Source organism: Salvelinus alpinus, chromosome 35 (genome assembly GCF_045679555.1).
Source record: "Salvelinus alpinus chromosome 35, SLU_Salpinus.1, whole genome shotgun sequence".
Lineage (NCBI taxonomy): Eukaryota > Metazoa > Chordata > Actinopteri > Salmoniformes > Salmonidae > Salvelinus > Salvelinus alpinus.
This window is the reverse complement of record NC_092120.1, coordinates 13,547,620-13,568,354: the sequence shown is the minus strand read 5'-3', so window position 1 is coordinate 13,568,354 and position 20,735 is coordinate 13,547,620. Positions and strand designations below refer to the sequence as shown.

Sequence of the window (20,735 nt, the reverse complement as noted above, 5' to 3'; positions counted from 1 at the left end):
GCGTTTGATAGTCGTAGAAGGGGCCGTATTCAATAAGGCGATTTAGCCATCATTGCTTCTTGAACTTCAAGGAGCAAACATGGAATATACAATGCATAGATAGGCCATAGATATAATGGAAAGCGCACACACGCGCGCACTCACTCATCCGCCCCCTTTCTCTCCCTCTCTCTCTCTCTCTCTCGTGTTTTCCCCACACACCTCAATAACGGTGCGTGCGATATATTTGTGCATATATTTTTATGCACGGGGATACATTTTCAATGGCTTTCGGCGATCGTGGATTATACATTATATTTCTGAACAGCAGTGGAATATTGGCTACCATCGACTCCAATTGTGAATAGCGTATTCCTTCTTTTCTGACTGGTGTGTGGTATTTTTGTTGCATGCCGAGAGACTGTCAAGACTCGAAGACCACGTTCAATGCCGTTGGAACATGTCCTATGTTCCCTTTCAAGGTAAGAGAACTGATATATTCCACTATTGCATATCCCTCCCTCCCCCCCCCCCCCTCACCTCTCTCTCTCTCTCTCTCTCTCTCTCTCCATCATACAATACAGAATTTAGAAAAGGGAAGCGTTAGTGGAAACACAGGCAGGTACAGCAAGAGGTAATGTTCTTCCAGATAACCTACCTGGTTTTATCACTGTGTGCCAGTCACTGTGCCGGTGTATGCTGAGTAGGGTAGTCCATAGTGTTGCAATGTGCTGAGGTGTGCATGCCTGCTGGTATCACAGTCTTGCAAGTCCTTTTCCCTGTGTGCAACATCCTTAGATGACGGTCACAGGTAGCCTACTGTATCTCCATGACACTGTAACTTTGCCCCTCTAGTATTGAGTCATATCTATTCAATGTGTGCAGAAAGGAGCCTGAAGGGGTACTTATTTGCTTGTTTTTGAGACTCAATATTTCATGAGTTTGTAGTGGAGGAAAATGGTCCCTGGAAGTGTATGTTCAAATCAGTTCCCTTGGTATTGTGACACCGCAACCATGACTAATGCTGTGTGAAACGGAGTGCAACATGAGCTACTTCAATCATGCAGCCTTCAAATGCTTTGTTTGTGGTAATATATCTTATTGATTGAGCGATTGACTGTATGTGTGAAATGTTATGGCCACTTGAAAGTTTGATGGGACTTTGAGGGATCCAAGGGTTGTATGGTACACGGAGTCCAGTCCCTATTACCAAGGTATCTCTGTACAGCAACTGCAAATCTTGTGTGAGGAGAATGTGTGTGTGTGACAGAGAAAGAGAGGGGAAAAAGAGAGAGAGGGAAAGAGAGAGAGCGTGAAAGAGGTAAAGGGAGAGAGAGAGATAGAGGGGGGAGGGGGGTGGGGGTAGAGAGACTTGAGGCTGCTGAGGTGTGATGTCTTGTAACACTGGGTACAGTAAGGACACCGCTGTGCTGGTGGTGTATTGACAAAGCTCAAACCAAAATCATGTTCAGCATCCAATACATGAATGTCTTAAAGTTATCAGTCATTCAAAGAGAATGACCGGTTCAAACTCTGTAATATGATGCTTTGGTCATCTTCTAACACATCACTAGCGGATATAGCCAAATGGCCTCTTGTGTGAGCACAGCAATAGAAGTTGGTTGCATAATATTTGTGAGATGTTAAGCTACTGTACGCGAGCCCACTCTTGAGAGATCACTGCCAGAAAAATGTGTGCACAGTAGTATAATACCTTCAAAACCCATGTCAATAGGAATGTACAGGCTATACTCTTTCCACTACAATAGATGGCACCATTAACCTTTTAGATGTAACAGATTTTCTGTGTAGAGGAGTCTGTGGTTGAATTTCAAGGTAATGTTATCAAAATGAAATCGGCCACATCTTTTTAACTTATGGCTAACTGAACACTAGTTCCCTATAAAAACACTTGTTTTATCTCTCCTTGACGAACATCATGCCGAAATGCATCGGTTTTAAAGTTGTTCGACTGAAAATGTCATAGAAATAATATGCAGAGTGCTGCCTTGGTCCTCCTGCGTTTTGTATTTTACACCAATGTTAAAATGTTTTCATCCCAATTCCATGGTTACTCAAAAGTCATTAGGCCTATGTGAGTATCACATGGACATTTAATGTGAAGATAAGATAAGATACTGTCTGTCTGTCTGTCTGTCTGTCTGTCTGTCTGTCTGTCTGTCTGTCTGTCTGTCTGTCTGTCTGTCTGTCTGTCTGTCTCTCTGTCTCTCTCTCTCTCTCTCTCTCTCTCTCTCTCTCTCTCTCTCTCTCTCTCTCTCAATTTTACAGTAGTTTGATACAGCAGCTACTGTCAAGCATGGGCATTCAATTTAAAGAGACAGTGCACCGCCAAAGCGCTGACTGCAGCACTCCTCTCATGTGACATAAGGGGCTGTCTTACACCCTCCGCCAATCGAGCTGTGCCAGGAACCATCATCTGTTAGGCTATTACTGTACTGTATGCTCGAGATCTACCGTGTTCGATGATCTGTCAGGGGAAAAGCTCATTCATTTTCTGTTTGCGGCGAATTGCGGCGGATTGAAGTGTTATATTGAATTAATGCTATAATTAGTAAATGATGCAACTCATTAGATACCATCTTGTCTGATGTCAATTCATTGTAGGGATTCTGGCATTTTGTGAGTTAAAGTGCCTGCTGTCCAAGTTTCGTGAAGTTGGGAATTCAAAAAACGGCAACTTCCCTCAAGACGTGAAAAGTCAACATTCATGAACGTCAAGCGTGACTATGCCTCAGCCTTTTTCAGTGATGCTAACAGCTAGCGTATACATGAAAGCAAAGACAATGTCGGTCGGTATGCTCAAGGAAATATCGTATTCATAATTTCGGCCCACAGACATAAAGTCAATCAAAGTTAAACTGCCCATCATTTGTGTGTATCTGCATACTGTTCAGCATATTCATGGCACAGTGCAGCGAACGTACTGTACGAATAAGCACAGGAGGAGGCGTAGAGCAGTTTGATGGCAAGATTATTTATGCATATTAACATTTACTGGCTGATGCTTTAAGGTCTTTGGTTTTGCCCTAGGTCAACCAATGACTTGTCTCTATCATAAAAAGTGTTCATATTGCACCATGGACCATGACGCTATACGGCACAGCGAGATAGGGTCCAGATTGAAACATGTTCCAGGCCATAAAGTATCATGCCTTATGTTAGATAACCATACTTAAGTTAAAGTGTCCACTGCAGCATGTGTCATTCTACCAAAGCACAGTTTAAAATGTACATGGTTTATTACAAAGTACCACCGTGCTCCAATGTCCTTGATGGTTTCTGAGTGTGACATGATAAAGTGTCCTCTGGGTAGTGTCAGCAAAAATGTTATTTTGAGGGCTGCCCCCCATAAGCCATGTTGTCTGGGGGGAAGGACATGCTTGTTATGCTGGAAAGACCTTAAAATGATATTGTAATAATGCTAATAGCAGTAGTCCAAAAATTAAATCAGACAAACAAAATGTTTTTGCTACTGTAGTTTGCTGGCGTACTGGCTGAGCTCATTAATTACAATACACATAATAATTCACATTTCCTGGCTCAAATTAAGATCCTACATCTGTAGTCTATGGATATAGGGCCATGTCAGGGAACTCTCTCCCCCTTGAACAGTTCTGGTACAGTGAGTTCAGGCATGCCGCTAAGCCTCTGTCCACGGCTCCACTCCCTCACTATCTCTCTGTTCTACAGCAGTACTGACTGAACCTGGTGGTGAAAAGGCCCAGATCCACTAAGAGCCTTACTGCTGATTCTGAGGAAATCTACATAAGGATCCCATCAGAAATGAGTAGCTGGGAGAAATGGTTGCATAATGCAGACCACACCATGGGAAGGGGCCCCACTTATTCAATTCCACCGCAAAGCCTGGAGCCCAATGACTCAATGAGTTTGTGTTTAAAGGATGCTCGTCTTTTGATTGATCCTGTCAGGATTCACTCATGGCAAAAGGTCAGGATGAGCTATCTCCTCTCCTAAGCCAATCGGAGGGCTGCCAATCCGGGATAATGATGTCCCTGCGGAGGGTTGGCTCACAGGCCTTCCAGACATTATGTCATTTGATCCAACAGATTCTCATGATGCACGGACAAGTTGTGCATTCAGACCTGGAGATATTCAACAGCTTACTGTACATATGTCACTATATTAGTAATAGAAACAATAATATGAGTCATGGAGTCAAAATGGAGCAGTTATTGGAGGTTTGTAGGCACGATTGAATGGCATAAAAAAGGCTGATTATGCCTAAAAACAGCAGGTTTCACTTGCATATGTATCACTAAAAAATAACATTTAGTTGTTAAAGGTGTGATGTTAGGTTATAATGTACAGGTAGGATCTTAATTTGAGCAGGAGAATTCTCCTGCCCACATTTCGGTTGAAGGCATTCAGTTGTACAACTGACTAGGTATCCCCCTTTCCCTTTCCCAATGCAGGAAATGTAAAGCTTGTAGTGTATTTGAGGTTTAAAAGGCTTTTGTAATTTCCACTTAGAAAATTTCCCTTACAAAAAATACATCAACCCCAAAACCGGTTGCTGCAGGATTATATTCCTGCTGTAGCAAACTGGCTCAAATTAAGATCCTACATCTGTAAAATGAAACATGACTTTTATGTTTTTGATTTATACACATACTGTACATTAATATTATTTATGTGCAATTAAAGTATCTAAAATAAATGCCCTGTGATAACTTTTGGGAGAGTCTGAGTTCCACACTGTGTCAATTGAGATGCTGATAGTACAGCCTGTGATAAGTGCCCCCTAAAAGAACAGATTATTAAATCACTACTGTGGTGCCTCAAGCAGGATTACAAATTGGAGAGTTGGGCTCACAAAGATAGTGCTCACTGAAGCCTTGTACCTGGGACCCAGAGTTACCATGAGAACCAGGAGATATTGCACTGTTGGGTAGATAATCAGTCACATGTTGAGATGTTCAGTCCCAGACATTTTAAGTCTATTTTCAGTGTTATGTGTACATTTCACACTTTCTTGTAAGTCAAGGGGGTAACACAATGTAGGATGTCATAATGTATAGACTGCATACATATTATCCCTAGTTGTAAGAAAGACGCGGTGGTCAAATCAGGCCATGACAGTAGCAGATAACCTCACATTCCACATTGATGTACTATAGAACTTGACATTTGAATGTTAGTTTGTTTTCTGATATGGCGTAAGGTTTAGGAGAGTTACAGGAGCCAGTCATGACGTCATAATGTGCTGACAGGACTTTACAGCCATCTTATTACAGTGTTATATAGGCAGACGGCTAAATCAAATGTGGTCTCAAACCTTCAATATCATGCTAGCGATGGGCTAATTTGTCCCCCCCTCTCTTGTGATGCTAATAGATGGCTGACATATGCAGTGTTAGTGTGCACTTTTACTGAAGGTGGTGAGAAAAGATGAAAGCATTTTTATGGGATGTACCTCTCATTCACTTCAGATGCACAGATACTGCAAAGAAGAATGGTGCATTTTAATTAGCTGTAATCAAATACACTGATATGCTGATATTCAAAAACAGGGCCATTGGACCCTGACATTTCAGAGTAGTCTATTACCATTTTAAAGTGTCTCACTATTACACATTTAGGGTAGTGTCTCTACTTCAGAAAAAATGTATAATTTTACAAGGCTCACAAGAATGTGTGTGTGTGCCGTGCATGCTTTTGTGTGTGTGTGTGTGTGTGTGCATGCGTGTTTGTGAGCGTGCTTGTGTACAGATGTAGGATATTAATTTGATCACCCTGTTGCAGGAGCACTTGTAGTGTATTTGAGGTTTAAAAAGGCTTCTGAAGTTTGTAATTTCAGAGTTCATTTTCCCTTAAGGAGATGTATCAACCCACATAATAATACACATTTCCTGTCGCTGCAGGATTACTTTCCTGCTGTAGCAAACTGGTTCAAATGAAGATCCTACACGTGTGTGTGTGTGTGTGTGTGTGTGTGTGTGTGTGTGTGTGTGTGTGTGTGTGTGTGTGTGTGTGTGTGTGTGTGTGTGTGTGTGTGTGTGTGTGTGTGTGTGTGTGTGTGTGTGTGTGTGTGTGTGTGTGTGTGTGAGAAAGAGAGTCAGTGTGTTTTTATTTGAGTGATTGACTTCTACTCTGAAGACCTCATGAAGGTTAGCAGTCTCACTCTGCATGCCTGGCGCTATATTTAGCATCTCATCTCCACCACATTTGAATCTTCACCACACAAAATATGAGTGCATTTCAACTGTGTTTGCTTCCAAAGAAAATTCTGGCATTCATGCAATGTTTATGTGATATGCCCTTTTGTTATTTCAAATAATGATTCATCTAAACTGGAGTGGATTGTTGAGAGAGACTGGAAATGCAATCCAATTTCTAGTGTTTTTTATGTAAGTTTTCTTTTCAGGAGGAAAGCTCCTGTCCTACTGGTTTTCAGAGAGCCTATCTTGCAGTTGTTGCTCTGTTTGGCATTTCAATGTGGAGTTGAGTTGTTCTGTATGAGAGTGGAGATAATGGCAGAACATCCTGATCTCTTTGATCAGAGGCAGAGTCTAGCTGGTAGAAATGGACTGCTGGGAGAGGAAGGTGTGAGACACCTATGAAACACTTTTAATTGTAGCTTCTCGCTTCAATGCCATGTTTGAAATCTCCTTTCCTCCATGAAGATACTACACTGGAATTCACATTCACTTTAAACACAGAACTGGCTTCAAAGTGTCTCAGTCTGTTTGACCTAGCGAGTGGTGAGTGTTCATATTAGCTAGGGGTGAAAAGTTGACTGAGATTGTGTTGACCAAGCAAGCGGGATGTCAAAACTGGATAACCCCTGGTTTGAGATGAAGAACATGCCACACAGGGTTATATGGACTGAACAAAAATATAAACGCAACATGTAAACTGTTTGTCCCATGTTTCATGAGCTGAAATAAAATATCCCAGACATTTTCCATATGCACAAAAGCTAATTGTGTGCACAAATTTGTTTACATCGCTGTTAGTGAGCATTTCTCTTTTGCCAGATAATCCATCCACCTGACAGGTGTGGCATATCAAGAATTTGATTAAACAGCATGATCATTACACAAGTGCACCTTGTGCTGGGGACAATAAAAGGCCACTCTAAAATGTGCAGTTTTGTCACCCAACACAATGCCACAGATATCTCAAGTTTTGAGAGAGCCTGCAATTGGTATGCTGACTGCAGGAATGTCCACCAGAGCTGCTGCCAGAGAATTGAATGTTAATTTCTCTAACATAAGCCGCCTCCAACGTCATTTTAGAGAATTTGGCAGTATGTCTGCATGAGGCAAACGGCTGCATGAGGCAAATGGTGGTCACACCAGATACTGACTGGTTTTCTTATCCACTCCACTTCCTTTTCTTTAAGGTATCTGTGACAAGAGATGCATATCTCTGTTCCCAGTCATGTGAATTCCATAGATTAGGGAATTGATTGTTTCATGTTTTGTTCAGTATAGTTTCCTTTCTAGGTTAAAGTATAATGGCCTTACCATTATTCCACACTGACATAGACTATACACAGTCACTTTCCACTGACATGTGGGGCTAAACTTCAGAATACCGATTCAGTCGCTGTCCACGTCAGTGGTGCTGAATGCAGAGGTAGAGTATCAGTGCTCTGCAACAGCTTATCTGTTCAAACAAGTTTGGTTTATTTGGTTCTACAGTTGACCTTTTTCACATGAGAGAGTAAAAAAGAGCGAAAGCACACACAACTATATATTTGTGCAACTTGATCAAAGGGGAGATAAAGTTAAATTACTCATATTTTGTAGACCTTGGGCATAAGGGACTTTAACAACGCTAAAAAATATCTCATTTACCTGTTTTAAGTCGCAGTCATGGTGACCAGATACATATCTGAATGAGTCACTAAAGTTTTTTGAATAGAAAAAAATGTTTGTTCTTGAATGAAACAGAGGGAGACTACTTTATGGAGCAAAACGTTCTGTATTTGGCATGCATTTGATTGGTACAGAAGTTAATATTGTACAGAAGTTAATCTGGTCTGCTCAAGTCCCTTTTCTTGTTCTTTCAGATCAGTAGCTTCTGTACGGCTACTGTCACCCAGACAGAAAATGTGTCACGACATGACCACTGATACCATGATGACACAGGAAGTTGTATAACTATTTGTGTCGATTGAGTGATCTGATTGGTTCAGTCAGCAGAAGGGGTTGTGTAAGGTAATTGGGGTGATGTAGATCTCTGAATGTAGGAACATTTGAACATGCGGAGAAAGATGAGGCGAACACAAAAAAAGAAGAAAAGCTGACTTACATAATGAATGAAGGTATTGTAGTATTTATAACTGAAACAGACAATTCACACACATAGAGTGGTCTTGGATGCCCAAGTACAATTTTACTGTATTTGTTTTAGTGCAAAAAGGGATGAGATAACATGCGGTAAGATGCACAGACAAGTCTAAGAGTGTCTGGGACTCAGTTAGGGTTTGTCTTGCTATCTCATCCCTTACACTTCTCATTTAAAACCTAATTCAAAGTAATTATATTAGTAAATAGCATCTGGTAGTAGGGGCTGCTCTGTTCCGGTAGCCTGCTGCTAGTAGATTCTGCTAAGATTAGGATGTTTTTTTGCCATGGAAGGCATATGTCCATTCGTGTTAATGTGTTAGCGTGGGCACTGTAGAAAACCCTGAGGTGAGCTCTGTGCTGTTTCTTAATTCAGGGGGTTTCAAACTAGGGTTCGCAGAGGTGCTGCAGGTGGTCGGCAATCTTTTTAAATATATATTTTGGGGGAAAATACTTTTGGGGATTTTTTTATGTGAAAAATAATTATTTTGTGAATTTCCGCTAGCTGCAGCAGAATACCATTGTGCATACCATTTTTATGTTTCTGTGTCCAGCATGAAAAAAGTGCAATGACTGGAAGTCTACAGGAACAGTTAGCCTGCTAGCTGGGAAAGTACATAAAAGGCTTCAATGCAAAAATCTCGAACTATCCCTTTATTATAGAGGAAATTACAGTCATTGGAGCAAATTACAGACGTTTTTTGTATAGAAAATTCTTAGGTGGGCCGTCTAAGTGGTAATTTATTGGATAGAAAAGCAGTTTCAGTGTCAACTTAAATGACCCAAACCAGATAGAAAGCATGGAGAAAAGATATTGAACTATATACACTGAGTGTACAAACATTAGGAACACTTTCCTAATATTGAGTTGCACCCCCTTTGCCCTCAGAACAGTCTTAATTCGTCGGGGCATGGACTATACTAGGTGTCGAAAGCGTTCCACAGGGCAACCATGTTGACTCCAATGCTTCCTACAGTTGTGCAAAGTTGACTGGATGTCCTTTGGGTGGTTGGCCATTCTTGATACACACAGGAAAACCGGTGCACCAGGCATCTACTACCATACCCCGTCCAAAGGCACTTAAATCTTTTGTCTTGCCCATTCAACCTCTGAATGGCACACTTACACAATCCATTTCTCAATTGTCTCAAGTCTTAAGGCATCATGAACTTCACTCAGTACCAGGACATTTCAGCCAAAAACCTGATTGCTTCTGCCACGAGGCTGAAACTTGGCCGCAATTTGATATTTCAGCAAGTGGATCTTACAGCAAAACAATAACCCCAAGCACACATCAAAATCCACAAAGAAATTGTTAATTGATCACAAAATCTAAATTTAAAAAATCAGTCTCCGGACATGACCCCCATTGAAAACCTGTGGTTTGAATTGAAGAGGGCAGTCCATAAACACAGAGGAAGGATATCAAGGATCTGGAAAGATTCTGAATGGAGGAATGGTCTAAAATCCCTCCCATTGTGTTTGCCAATCTCATAAATCATTTTTGAAAAAGGCAGTGCCGTTTTCCTCGCAAGGTGAGGTATTGAAAGGTATTGAAAACAGGGGTGTCGATAATTTGACCCCTACCTTATTGAGATAGTTTTTTATTACTTGTTAAACAAAATATATTTCTCTGAACAATTGTATTAGTATAAAACAATCTAATTTCCCTTTTCTGTATTTGAGTTATTTATTTTGTACAGTAATTTTTGCTCATCTTTATCAAGGGTGTGAATCATTTCAGACACCCACTGAACATGACAGACATCTTGGTGATGAAGTGAAAGCAGAAAACCCATAACTAAAATCCATTTAGATGGTCTCTGTTGATTCCTACTCAGACATCATTGCGTCAACTGGGAGGCCCTCCTTGATCTGTCAAAATCAAGGAGGCAAAACGGTGCCATGAAATACCCCAGATACCTCTGATCCAAGACACCTCTGGCTTTTTCTCAATCAAGAAGGTTCTTTCATAATTCCACCCAGGGCAACAGAGGGCCTCCCAGTCAGACTCCCCGTCACTCCTCTATCTGTCAGATGAGGTGAGTTAAGCTGTGTAGGAGTTTGAGAGATTGCCATTTGGGTAATATAACAATGACACAGTTCTTAGTCTATCTCTGGATTGAGGACAGATCACTATAATTATTATTTATCTCTGAGGACCAAAGGCTTGACCTGCTTTCTCTCAATGGAGCACCCCCCCCCCCCTCCCCTCCCCCCCCACCACATGGTGACATGAGACAGGATATACAAACAGAGAGAGAGAGAGAGACGGGAGAACACATCATAATAGATGATAGACGTGTGCAAATAAATACAGCAGCATTGTTACCTGTGAATGTGGATCACTGTGGTTTTGCATTCACAGTAATTCACACACACACACACACACACACACACACACACACACACACACACACACACACACACACACACACACACACACACACACACACACACACACACACACACACACACACACACACACACACACACACACACACACACACACACACACACTATTCATTTATATTTTCTCTATACTCAGCACATTGAATATCACCTTCACACAGGTTGACAGGGAGGAACACCACATCACCATGAAGGGTTAGCAGACAAAGCAATCCTGCATCTCATTTCCTATAGATGTTATTCAAGCCCTAAGTAAAGAGAGTTTTGCAGCACAACTTGGGGGATTGCTGTGTAGCCCCGTGGAATAGTCAAGTGAAGGGAAAGGAGAGAGAGAGAGTGATACTGTACACTCTAATAAGCCAACCCAACTCTGTTACTGGCAGTGCAGTCATTCCACCCTACTGCTCTAGCATCCTGGAGGAGGGATGGGAATGGAGAGAGAGAGAGAGAGAGAGAGAGAGAGAGAGAGAGATGTGTGGCAGTGAGAGAGACGATGGTAACGAGAGGGAGGGAGGAGAGCATGAGAGAAGTGAAAGGGAGACGGGTAGAATGAGAGAAGGGGGACAGTAGGAGATAAATGTGTGAGAGAGAGTGAGGAAGAGAGAGAGCGAGAGAGAGAAATGGGCTGTTGAAGTGGGGGACTGAGACAGATGGGTGGAAGGGAGAGGGGAGCAATAGATGGTGGGGAGATGGAGGGAGGCTGCCAGGGAGTTTGTGGGAAAGTTTAATTGAATTTTGATTCATAATAGGATGATCGGAACATTGATTTCACCTTTAAATATTATAATTCGATTTTTATTACCGCCATATATTCAAGCAGACAGCTTGCTTATGAATATATAGATCTTGTTTCCTCATCTTATGTTGTCTTACAGTAACAGTATTGAACGTATTGGACTGCGATATCCATTGATGTATTTTACACAGCCGTATAAGGATACGTTTACCCATATACAGTATTGCTCACCACCAACTTATGTCTATATTGTGTAGGTAGATAGATGGAAAGAAAAAATGTGCGCGTGCGCATCAGAGAGAGAGCGAGAGGGAGGGAGGAACAAGTCCGTTTTTCATGGATGGCTGGGTTGCTATGGGAACAAGATGTGGGCTCCCTTTTCCCAAAAAAGTATCCTCCTTCCCTTTTTCCCTCTCTCATCACTTCATTTATCTCTCTCCTTCTTCTCAGCATCCCCAGTTCTTCACCTCTCCTCTGTTCCTATCCCCAGCTCATCGCATCGCTTCCCTCCTCTTCCCCTTCTTTCTATCTCTCCTATCATCCATCCTTCCCTCCTCCCACTCATTTCTCCCTGTCTACTCCTCTTTCCCCCTGTCCATCTCGTTCCCTGCGGTCTCCCCTCTTCTACTATTCTCCCTCTCAATCTTTCCCTTTCCCTCCATCTCTTCCACACTTTCTCCTTGTCTCTGATAATCTGTCTCTTTAACACTCACTTATATTCTATTCTTTTCTCGGTTGTCATGGCAATAGGCTGGGGGCGTGAGGGAAAGAGCGCGAGCGAGCAAGAGTGGGTGTTTCGGAAGTGACATCTCTTGGGCAGTAACCTTGTTTCCTGTGTGTGGAGTTGGGGGCGGATTCACGCGTAAAGTGCAGCAACAGTGACGCCGTGTGGACAAATGCGCGGTAGTGGGGAGCCCTGCTGTGCCAGACAAGGGCTGAGTGAATGATCGGATAGGTGAGAATACACACAGACAGACACACACACACACACAGACAGACACACACGCACGCACACACACAGGACTGTGTCAGTGTAGTGCGGACCTCTGTGTTCACCTCTTCATTGAGGCCCATTGTGACACATCCCTGACATTTGACATCTCTCATGACACTGATGGCCATGTACTAAATGCCCTGAATCAGCATATTAAAGAACACCATTGCAGACAAGTGTATATTTTCATAAATACATCAAATCTGGGAAATAAATCCAAAAGCATTCATAGAATATGGAATAGTAGGATACCCCTATTGATTCCGAATGATGTGATATAAATGCTACGTGGGCACCAAGTAATGTATAAAATGTGTACATACTGTACATTGTGCTTCTTTGCCTTGAAAGTAACCAACAAGGCCACGCTGGCGTTGGTACGTTGCCCGACCCGGGCGACCTGAGGATATTGCATGTATATTTTTAGCTCTGTTTTAGAGCTTAAGTGATGTGTATAAATTAACATTACCCCTGTCGGGTTCAGAAACGACAACGTTGAATAAAGCTGACCAGTCATCTGATGGCTGCTCGGCTCCTTGGCAAACTGCAAAGGAAGGCAGAAAATAATGGCGTTACGTGCCCACAGAGACAGACCTCAGCACATTCTGAGAGCGTTAACAAGAGAATGTGAATACGGTGTTTTTTTATATTTATAACACAGAACTAGCCCACCTAGATTGGACCGCACAAACCGCACACACCATACCCTACACGCATTTTAGCTTCTACTCATTGAAATTCCCTCCAAGGTTTTTCAGATGATGAGGAATGAAGGTGGAGGTACAGATTGTAGCTGGAGCACATATGGGAATGAGTCACCGATATCCCCAGTGGATCCACAACATTGTGACTTTCATTAGGTATGCTGCTGTAGGTCTATAAGGTTTATCGTCAAAGGCTTTCTCTCTCCTTGTCCAATGTGTCTCTGAAAGAGGGGAACTAGTGTCACACTCCTGGGCCTTGGTATTTCTGGGCCTTGGGATTCCTGGGCCTTGGAATTTAGGCTATATGTCGTCTGTAGTAAAGATGATGGTGATTGACATGCTCATAATGATGATTGAATTGATATACTGTATTAGTCTCAATACACAAACATTTTCCAACACCAGCTCTTTCTACTTTCCACATGAAAACGTTGATATTGTGAACGTAAAAAGTAACACTTCAACTGCTAAACAAGTGAACATCCATGTACAAGGAGGTACATCATTCTAGCTGCAGGACAGGATAATATGGTCTGTACATTTTCTCCATGCCATTCTCAGAGATGATAAAGATTTAAATATATATATATACATGTGTATATATACAGTGGGGAGAACAACCTAAAACCTACACTCGATCCCTCCGATGTCAACAACTACAGACCAGTATCCCTTCTTTCTTTTCTCTCCAAAACTCTTGAACGTGCCGTCCTTGGCCAGCTCTCCTGCTATCTCTCTCAGAATGACCTTCTTGATCCAAATCAGTCAGGTTTCAAGACTAGTCATTCAACTGAGACTGCTCTTCTCTGTGTCACGGAGGCGCTCCGCACTGCTAAAGCTAACTCTCTCTCCTCTGCTCTCATCCTTCTAGACCTATCGGCCGCCTTTGATACTGTGAACCATCAGATCCTCCTCTCCACCCTCTCCGAGCTGGGCATCTCCGGCGCGGCCCACGCTTGGATTGCGTCCTACCTGACAGGTCGCTCCTACCAGGTGGCGTGGCGAGAATCTGTCTCCGCACCACGTGCTCTCACCACTGGTGTCCCCCAGGGCTCTGTTCTAGGCCCTCTCCTATTCTCGCTATACACCAAGTCACTTGGCTCTGTCATATCCTCACATGGTCTCTCCTATCATTGCTATGCAGACGACACACAATTAATCTTCTCCTTTCCCCCCTCTGATAACCAGGTGGTGAATCGCATCTCTGCATGTCTGGCAGACATATCAGTGTGGATGACGGATCACCACCTCAAGCTGAACCTCGGCAAGACGGAGCTGCTCTTCCTCCCGGGGAAGGACTGCCCGTTCCATGATCTCGCCATCACGGTTGACAACTCCATTGTGTCCTCCTCCCAGAGTGCTAAGAACCTTGGCGTGATCCTGGACAACACCCTGTCGTTCTCAACTAACATCAAGGCGGTGACCCGTTCCTGTAGGTTCATGCTCTACAACATTCGCAGAGTACGACCCTGCCTCACGCAGGAAGCGGCGCAGGTCCTAATCCAGGCACTTGTCATCTCCCGTCTGGATTACTGCAACTCGCTGTTGGCTGGGCTCCCTGCCTGTGCCATTAAACCCCTACAACTCATCCAGAACGCCGCAGCCCGTCTGGTGTTCTACTTTCCCAAGTTCTCTCACGTCACCCCGCTCCTCCGCTCTCTCCACTGGCTTCCAGTTGAAGCTCGCATCCGCTACAAGACCATGGTGCTTGCCTACGGAGCTGTGAGGGGAACGGCACCTCCGTACCTTCAGGCTCTGATCAGGCCCTACACCCAAACAAGGGCACTGCGTTCATCCACCTCTGGCCTGCTCGCCTCCCTACCTCTGAGGAAGTACAGTTCCCGCTCAGCCCAGTCAAAACTGTTCGCTGCTCTGGCACCCCAATGGTGGAACAAACTCCCTCACGACGCCAGGTCAGCGGAGTCAATCACCACCTTCCGGAGACACCTGAAACCCCACCTCTTTAAGGAATACCTAGGATAGGATAAAGTAATCCTTCTAACCCCCCCCCCCTTAAAAGAGTTAGATGCACTATTGTAAAGTGGTTGTTCCACTGGATATCATAAGGTGAATGCACCAATTTGTAAGTCGCTCTGGATAAGAGCGTCTGCTAAATGACTTAAATGTAAATGTAAATGTAACAAGTATTTGATACACTGCCGATTTTGCAGGTTTTCCTACTTACAAAGCATGTAGAGGTCTGTAATTTTTATCATAGGTACACTTCAACTGTGAGAGACGGAATCTAAAACAAAAATCCAGAAAATCACATTGTATGAATTTTAAGTAATTAATTTGCATTTTATTGCATGACATACGTATTTGATACATCAGAAAAGCAGAACTTAATATAAAGTACAGAAACCTTTGTTTGCAATTACAGAGATCATACGTTTCCTGTAGTTCTTGACCAGGTTTGCACACACTGCAGCAGGGATCAAAAAGCTCTATTTTTGTCTCATCAGACCACATGACCTTCTCCCATTCCTCCTCTGGATCATCCAGATGGTCATTGGCAAACTTCAGACGGGCCTGGACATGCGCTGGCTTGAGCAGGGGGACCTTGCGTGCGCTGCAGGATTTTAATCCATGACGGCGTAGTGTGTTACTAATGGTTTTCTTTGAGACTGTGGTCCCAGCTCTCTTCAGGTCATTGACCAGGTCCTGCCGTGTAGTTCTGGGCTGATCCCTCACCTTCCTCATGATCATTGATGCCCCACAAGGTGAGATCTTGCATGGAGCCCCAGACCGAGGGTGATTGACCGTCATCTTCAACTTCTTCCATTTTCTAATAATTGCGCCAACAGTTGTTGCCTTCTCACCAAGCTGCTTGCCTATTGTCCTGTAGCCCATCCCAGCCTTGTGCAGGTCTACAATTTTATCCCTGATGTCCTTACACAGCTCTCTGGTCTTGGCCATTGTGGAGAGGTTGGAGTCTGTTTGATTGAGTGTGTGGACAGGTGTCTTTTATACAGGTAACGAGTTCAAACAGGTGCAGTTAATACAGGTAATGAGTGGAGAACAGGAGGGCTTCTTAAAGAAAAACTAACAGGTCTGTGAGAGCCGGAATTCTTACTGGTTGGTAGGTGATCAAATACGTATGTCATGCAATAAAATGCAAATTAATTACTTAAAAATCATACAATGTGATTTTCTGGATTTTTGTTTTAGATTCCGTCTCTCACAGTTGAAGTGTACCTATGATAAAAATTACAGACCTCTACATGCTTTGTAAGTAGGAAAACCTGCAAAATCGGCAGTGTATCAAATACTTGTTCTCCCCACTGTATATATTTTATATATATATATATATTTATATATATATATATATATATATACACACACAGCTGAAGTCGGAAGTTTGCATGCACTCAGGTTGGAGTCATTAAAGCTCATTTTTCAACCACTCCACAAATTTCTTGTTAACAAACTATAGTTTTGGCAAGTCAGTTAGGACAACTACTTTGTGCATGACACAAGTAATTTTTCCAACAATTGTTTACAGACAGATTATTTCACTTATAATTCACTGTATCACAATTCCAGTGGGTCAGAAGTTTACATACACTAAGTTGACTGTGCCTTTAAACAGCTTGGAAAATTCCATAAAATTATGTCATGGCTTTAGAAGCTTCTGATAGGCTAATTGACATCATTTGAGTCAATTGGAGGTGTACCAGTGGATGTATTTCAAGGCCTACCCTAAACCCAGTGCCTCTTTGCTTGACATCATGGGAAAATCTAAAGAAATCAGCCAAGACTTCAGAAAAAAAATTGTAGACCTCCACATGTCTGGTTCATCCTTGGGAGCAATTTCCAAATGCCTGAAGGTACCACATTCATCTGTACAAACAATAGTACGCAAGCATAAACACCATGGGACCACGCAGCCGTCATACCGCTCAGGAAGGAGACGCCTTCTGTCTCCTAGAGATGAACGTACTTTGGTGCGAAAAGTGCAAATCAATCCGAGAACAACAGCAAAGGACCTTGTGAAGATGCTGGAGGAAACAGGTACAAAAGTATCTATATCCACAGTAAAACGAGTCCTATATCGACATAACCTGAAAGGCCGCTCAGCAAGGAAGAAGCCACTGCTCCAAAACCGCCATAAAAAAGCCAGACTACGGTTTGCAACTGCAGATGGGGACAAAGATTGTACTTTTTGGAGAAATGTCCTCTGGTCTGATGAAACAAAAATAGAACTGTTTGGCCATAATGACCATCGTTATGTTTGAAGGAAAAAGGGGGAGGCTTGCAAGCCGAAGAACACCATCCCAACCGTGAAGCATGGGGGTGGCAGCATCATGTTGTGGAGGTGCTTTGCTGCCGGAGGGACTGGTGCGCTTCACAAAATAGATGGATCTCAAGACATCAATCTGGAAGTTAAAGCTTGGTCGCAAATGGGTCTTCCAAATGGACAATGACCCCAATCACAAAGCGCTGACCTCAATCCAATAGAACATTTGTGGGCAGAACTGAAAAAGTGTGTGCGAGCAAGGAGGCCTACAAACCTGACTCAGTTACACCAGCTCTGTCAGGAAGAATGGGCCAAAATTCATCCAATTTATTGTGGGAAGCTTGTGGAAGGCTATCCAAAACGTTTGACCCAAGTTAAACAATTTAAAGGCAATGCTACCAAATACTAATTGAGTGTATGCAAACTTCTGACCCACTGGGAATGTGGTGAAAGAAATAAAGCTGAACTAAATCATTATCTCTACTATTATTCAGACATTTCACATTCTTAAAATAAAGTGGTGATCCTAACTGACCTAAGACAGGGAATTTTTACTAGGATTAAATGTCAGGAATTGTGAAAAACTGAGTTTAAATCTATTTGGCAAGGTGTATGTAAACTTCTTACTTCAACTATATATATACAGTACCAGTCAAAAGTTTGGGCACACCTATTCATTCATGGGTTTTTCTTTATTTTTTACTATTTTCTACATTGTAGAATAATAGTGAAGACATCTTAACTATGAAATAACACATATGGAATCATGTAGTAACCAAAAAAGTGTTAAACAAATCAAAAATAGCCACAGTCTGGAGGTGTGTTGGGTTATTGTCCTGTTGAAAAAGAAATTATAGTCCCACTAGGCGCAAACCAGATGGGATGGCATATCGCTGCAGAATGCTGTGGTAGCCATGCTGGTTAAGTGTGCCTTGAATTCTAAATATATCACTGACAGTGTCACAAGCAAAGCACCCCCACACTATCACACCTCCTCCTCCATGCTTCACAGTGCGAAACACACATGCAGAGATCATCTGTTCACCTACTCTGCGTCTCACAAAGACACGGCGGTTGGAACCAAAAATCTCAAATTTGGACTCATCAGACCAAAGGACAGATTTCCACCGATCTCCCACCCATTGCTCTTGTTTCTTGGCCCAAGCAAGTCTCTTTTTCTCATTGGTGTCCTTTAGTAGTAATTTCTTTGCAGCAATTCGACCATGAAGGCCTGATTCACGCAGTCTCCTCTGAACAGATGTTGAGATGTGTCTGTTACTTGAACTCTGTGAAGCATTTATTGGGCTGCAATCTGAGGTGCAGTTAACTCTAATGAACTTATCCTCTGCAACAGAGGTAACTCTGGGTCTTCCTTTCCTGTGACGGTCCTCATGAGAGCCAGTTTCATCATAGCGCTTGATGGTTGAAGTTCTTGACATTTTCCAGATTGACTGACCTTCATGTCTTAAAGTAATGATGGACTGTTGTTTCTCTTTGCTTATTTGAGCTGTTCTTGCCATAATATGGACTTAGTCTTTTACCAAATAGGGCTATCTTCTGTATACCACCCCTATCTTGTCACAACACAACGCATTAAGAAGGAAATAAATTCCACAAATTAACTTTTAACACAGCGCACCTGTTAATTGAAATGCATTCCAAGTGACTACCTCATGATGCTGGGTGAGGGAATGCCAAGAGTGTGCAAAGCTGTCATTAAGGCAAAGGTTAGCTACTTTGATGAATCTCAAATCTCAAATATATTGTTGGGCTACTACATGATTCCATATGTGTTATTTCATAGTTTTGATGTCTTCACTATTATTCTACAATGTAGAAAATAGTTTAAAAAAAGACAAACCCTTGAATGAGTAGGTGTGTCCAAACTTTTGACTGGTACTGTATATAAAGATCCCTCCATGCCCTGGCCTATATTCACGGCCTAGATTTTGTGATTTGGTCAAATTCTTAATGATATGTGAGTGTATATGAAAACCCCTAGGGCGCTCAGTCACAATAGCCACTGTGACTGTGAGTCCATGATTGAAAAGTGACTTAGAGGTTGAAATCAAGGTTATGTAACCTCTCTTCATATCGTTCAATGAATCATACCTTGGATTCTACCACTGTGATCCCCTTAATATGCTTTGCTTGTTTAGCAACTCATTTATATTTCAAGAGCAGCTTTATTCATAATTAAACTTGAATATAAAACATAAACTCAGCTGTATTCGCTACAATTACACAGATTGCCTTTTGTGCTTGCCTTCCTACTTGGGGGCGATACAAGTATTGTGAATATAGTGAATATTTGAGAAAGCTTTTATTGTAAAATAAAGGTTCTGACAGGGTTGTTTGGCTGAAGAAGGCCTATTTTCAGGGTCGGAGTGGCTCTGTTTTTGGCATAGTGTCAAATGGACAGCATGGCACGCTGCTGTGAGTGTGCCGACGGTGCCGTGTCTCAGCCGAGTCAGGGCCTGTTACATCATTCAATCAGCAGGGGCCTTTCCTTTCTCAAACATGGGGAAATATGCAAAGGGTTAAAGTGTGCTGTCTGAAAAGTGAAAGGTAGACACTAGATAGCCGTTGTTTGTACCATCTACAAGATCTATGGGTAAGGGTTAAATAAAGTGTGTTAGAGGGTTGACTGGGACTTGTACAATCTGCAGATATGATGTGTGTGAATTGTGAAAACAGTCTTGGTGTGAGGAGTGGGGAATGTCACTTTGGCTAACCTCTCGTTGAGGGCTTGTTTCCGGGCCTTGTTGGGGGTGTCTGTGGATTCACAACACAAGGCTGTCTGGAGTGAGAATAGCGTTGAGATGTTTGCTTAACATTCTGGTTGAAATGTAAAAACGAGGCGAAGGGATATCAAAAGTGTTTTGATGAAAACATTAACATAGCCCCTGACATAACTTAGAGGGAAAAGAGAAAGAAATATGAAAGAGGGGAACATGGAAAGAGACTGGAGGAAAGACGAATAGGAAGGTCAATACGAGAAAGACATGAAGTGATGGAGACAGATGAGAGAAGGAGAAGCAGATGGATGGGCAGAGTGAGTAGGAGTGATAGAGAGACACACTAGGAAGTGGAGACTACGAAAGATAGTGAAAAAGACAAAGAGCCATGCCCTGGTTATTTCTGAGTGACCTAGCATCATGCTGACTGAAGCCAGAGCTTGGCTAATTGACTCCAGCAGTTGCAGTGGATCACAAAGCTTATTTTGCTCTGTTTCATGCCACGGCCCTTCTGCTTCAGGACCCAGGGTCCATCTGAAGAGCTGCCTGTCTGTTACGGCCGTCTGGTCAGAGCGGGAACCTGGGGACGAACAAA

The 20,735-nt window shown here is 42.6% G+C and overlaps 1 protein-coding gene across 10 annotated transcripts in view; it reads left to right on the top strand.

Annotated features, from left to right (window-relative positions):
* The first annotated feature begins 43 nt into the window (after positions 1–43).
* The window catches only part of LOC139564702 (ras/Rap GTPase-activating protein SynGAP-like), a 102,703-nt gene continuing 82,011 nt past the window's right edge, over positions 44–20,735 (top strand). For 8 of the 10 annotated variants that reach the window (XR_011672810.1, XM_071384470.1, XM_071384476.1 and 5 more), the window contains exon 1: positions 44–461. Coding sequence is in view for 8 of the 10 variants with exons in the window: in XM_071384470.1 (XP_071240571.1) it covers positions 440–461 (22 nt within the window). In the remaining 2 variants the exon portion in view is untranslated. Of the gene's footprint in view, positions 462–11,877; positions 12,420–20,735 lie in introns of those variants that run through there. The other 2 variants (XM_071384475.1, XM_071384474.1) reach the window with 2 other exon arrangements.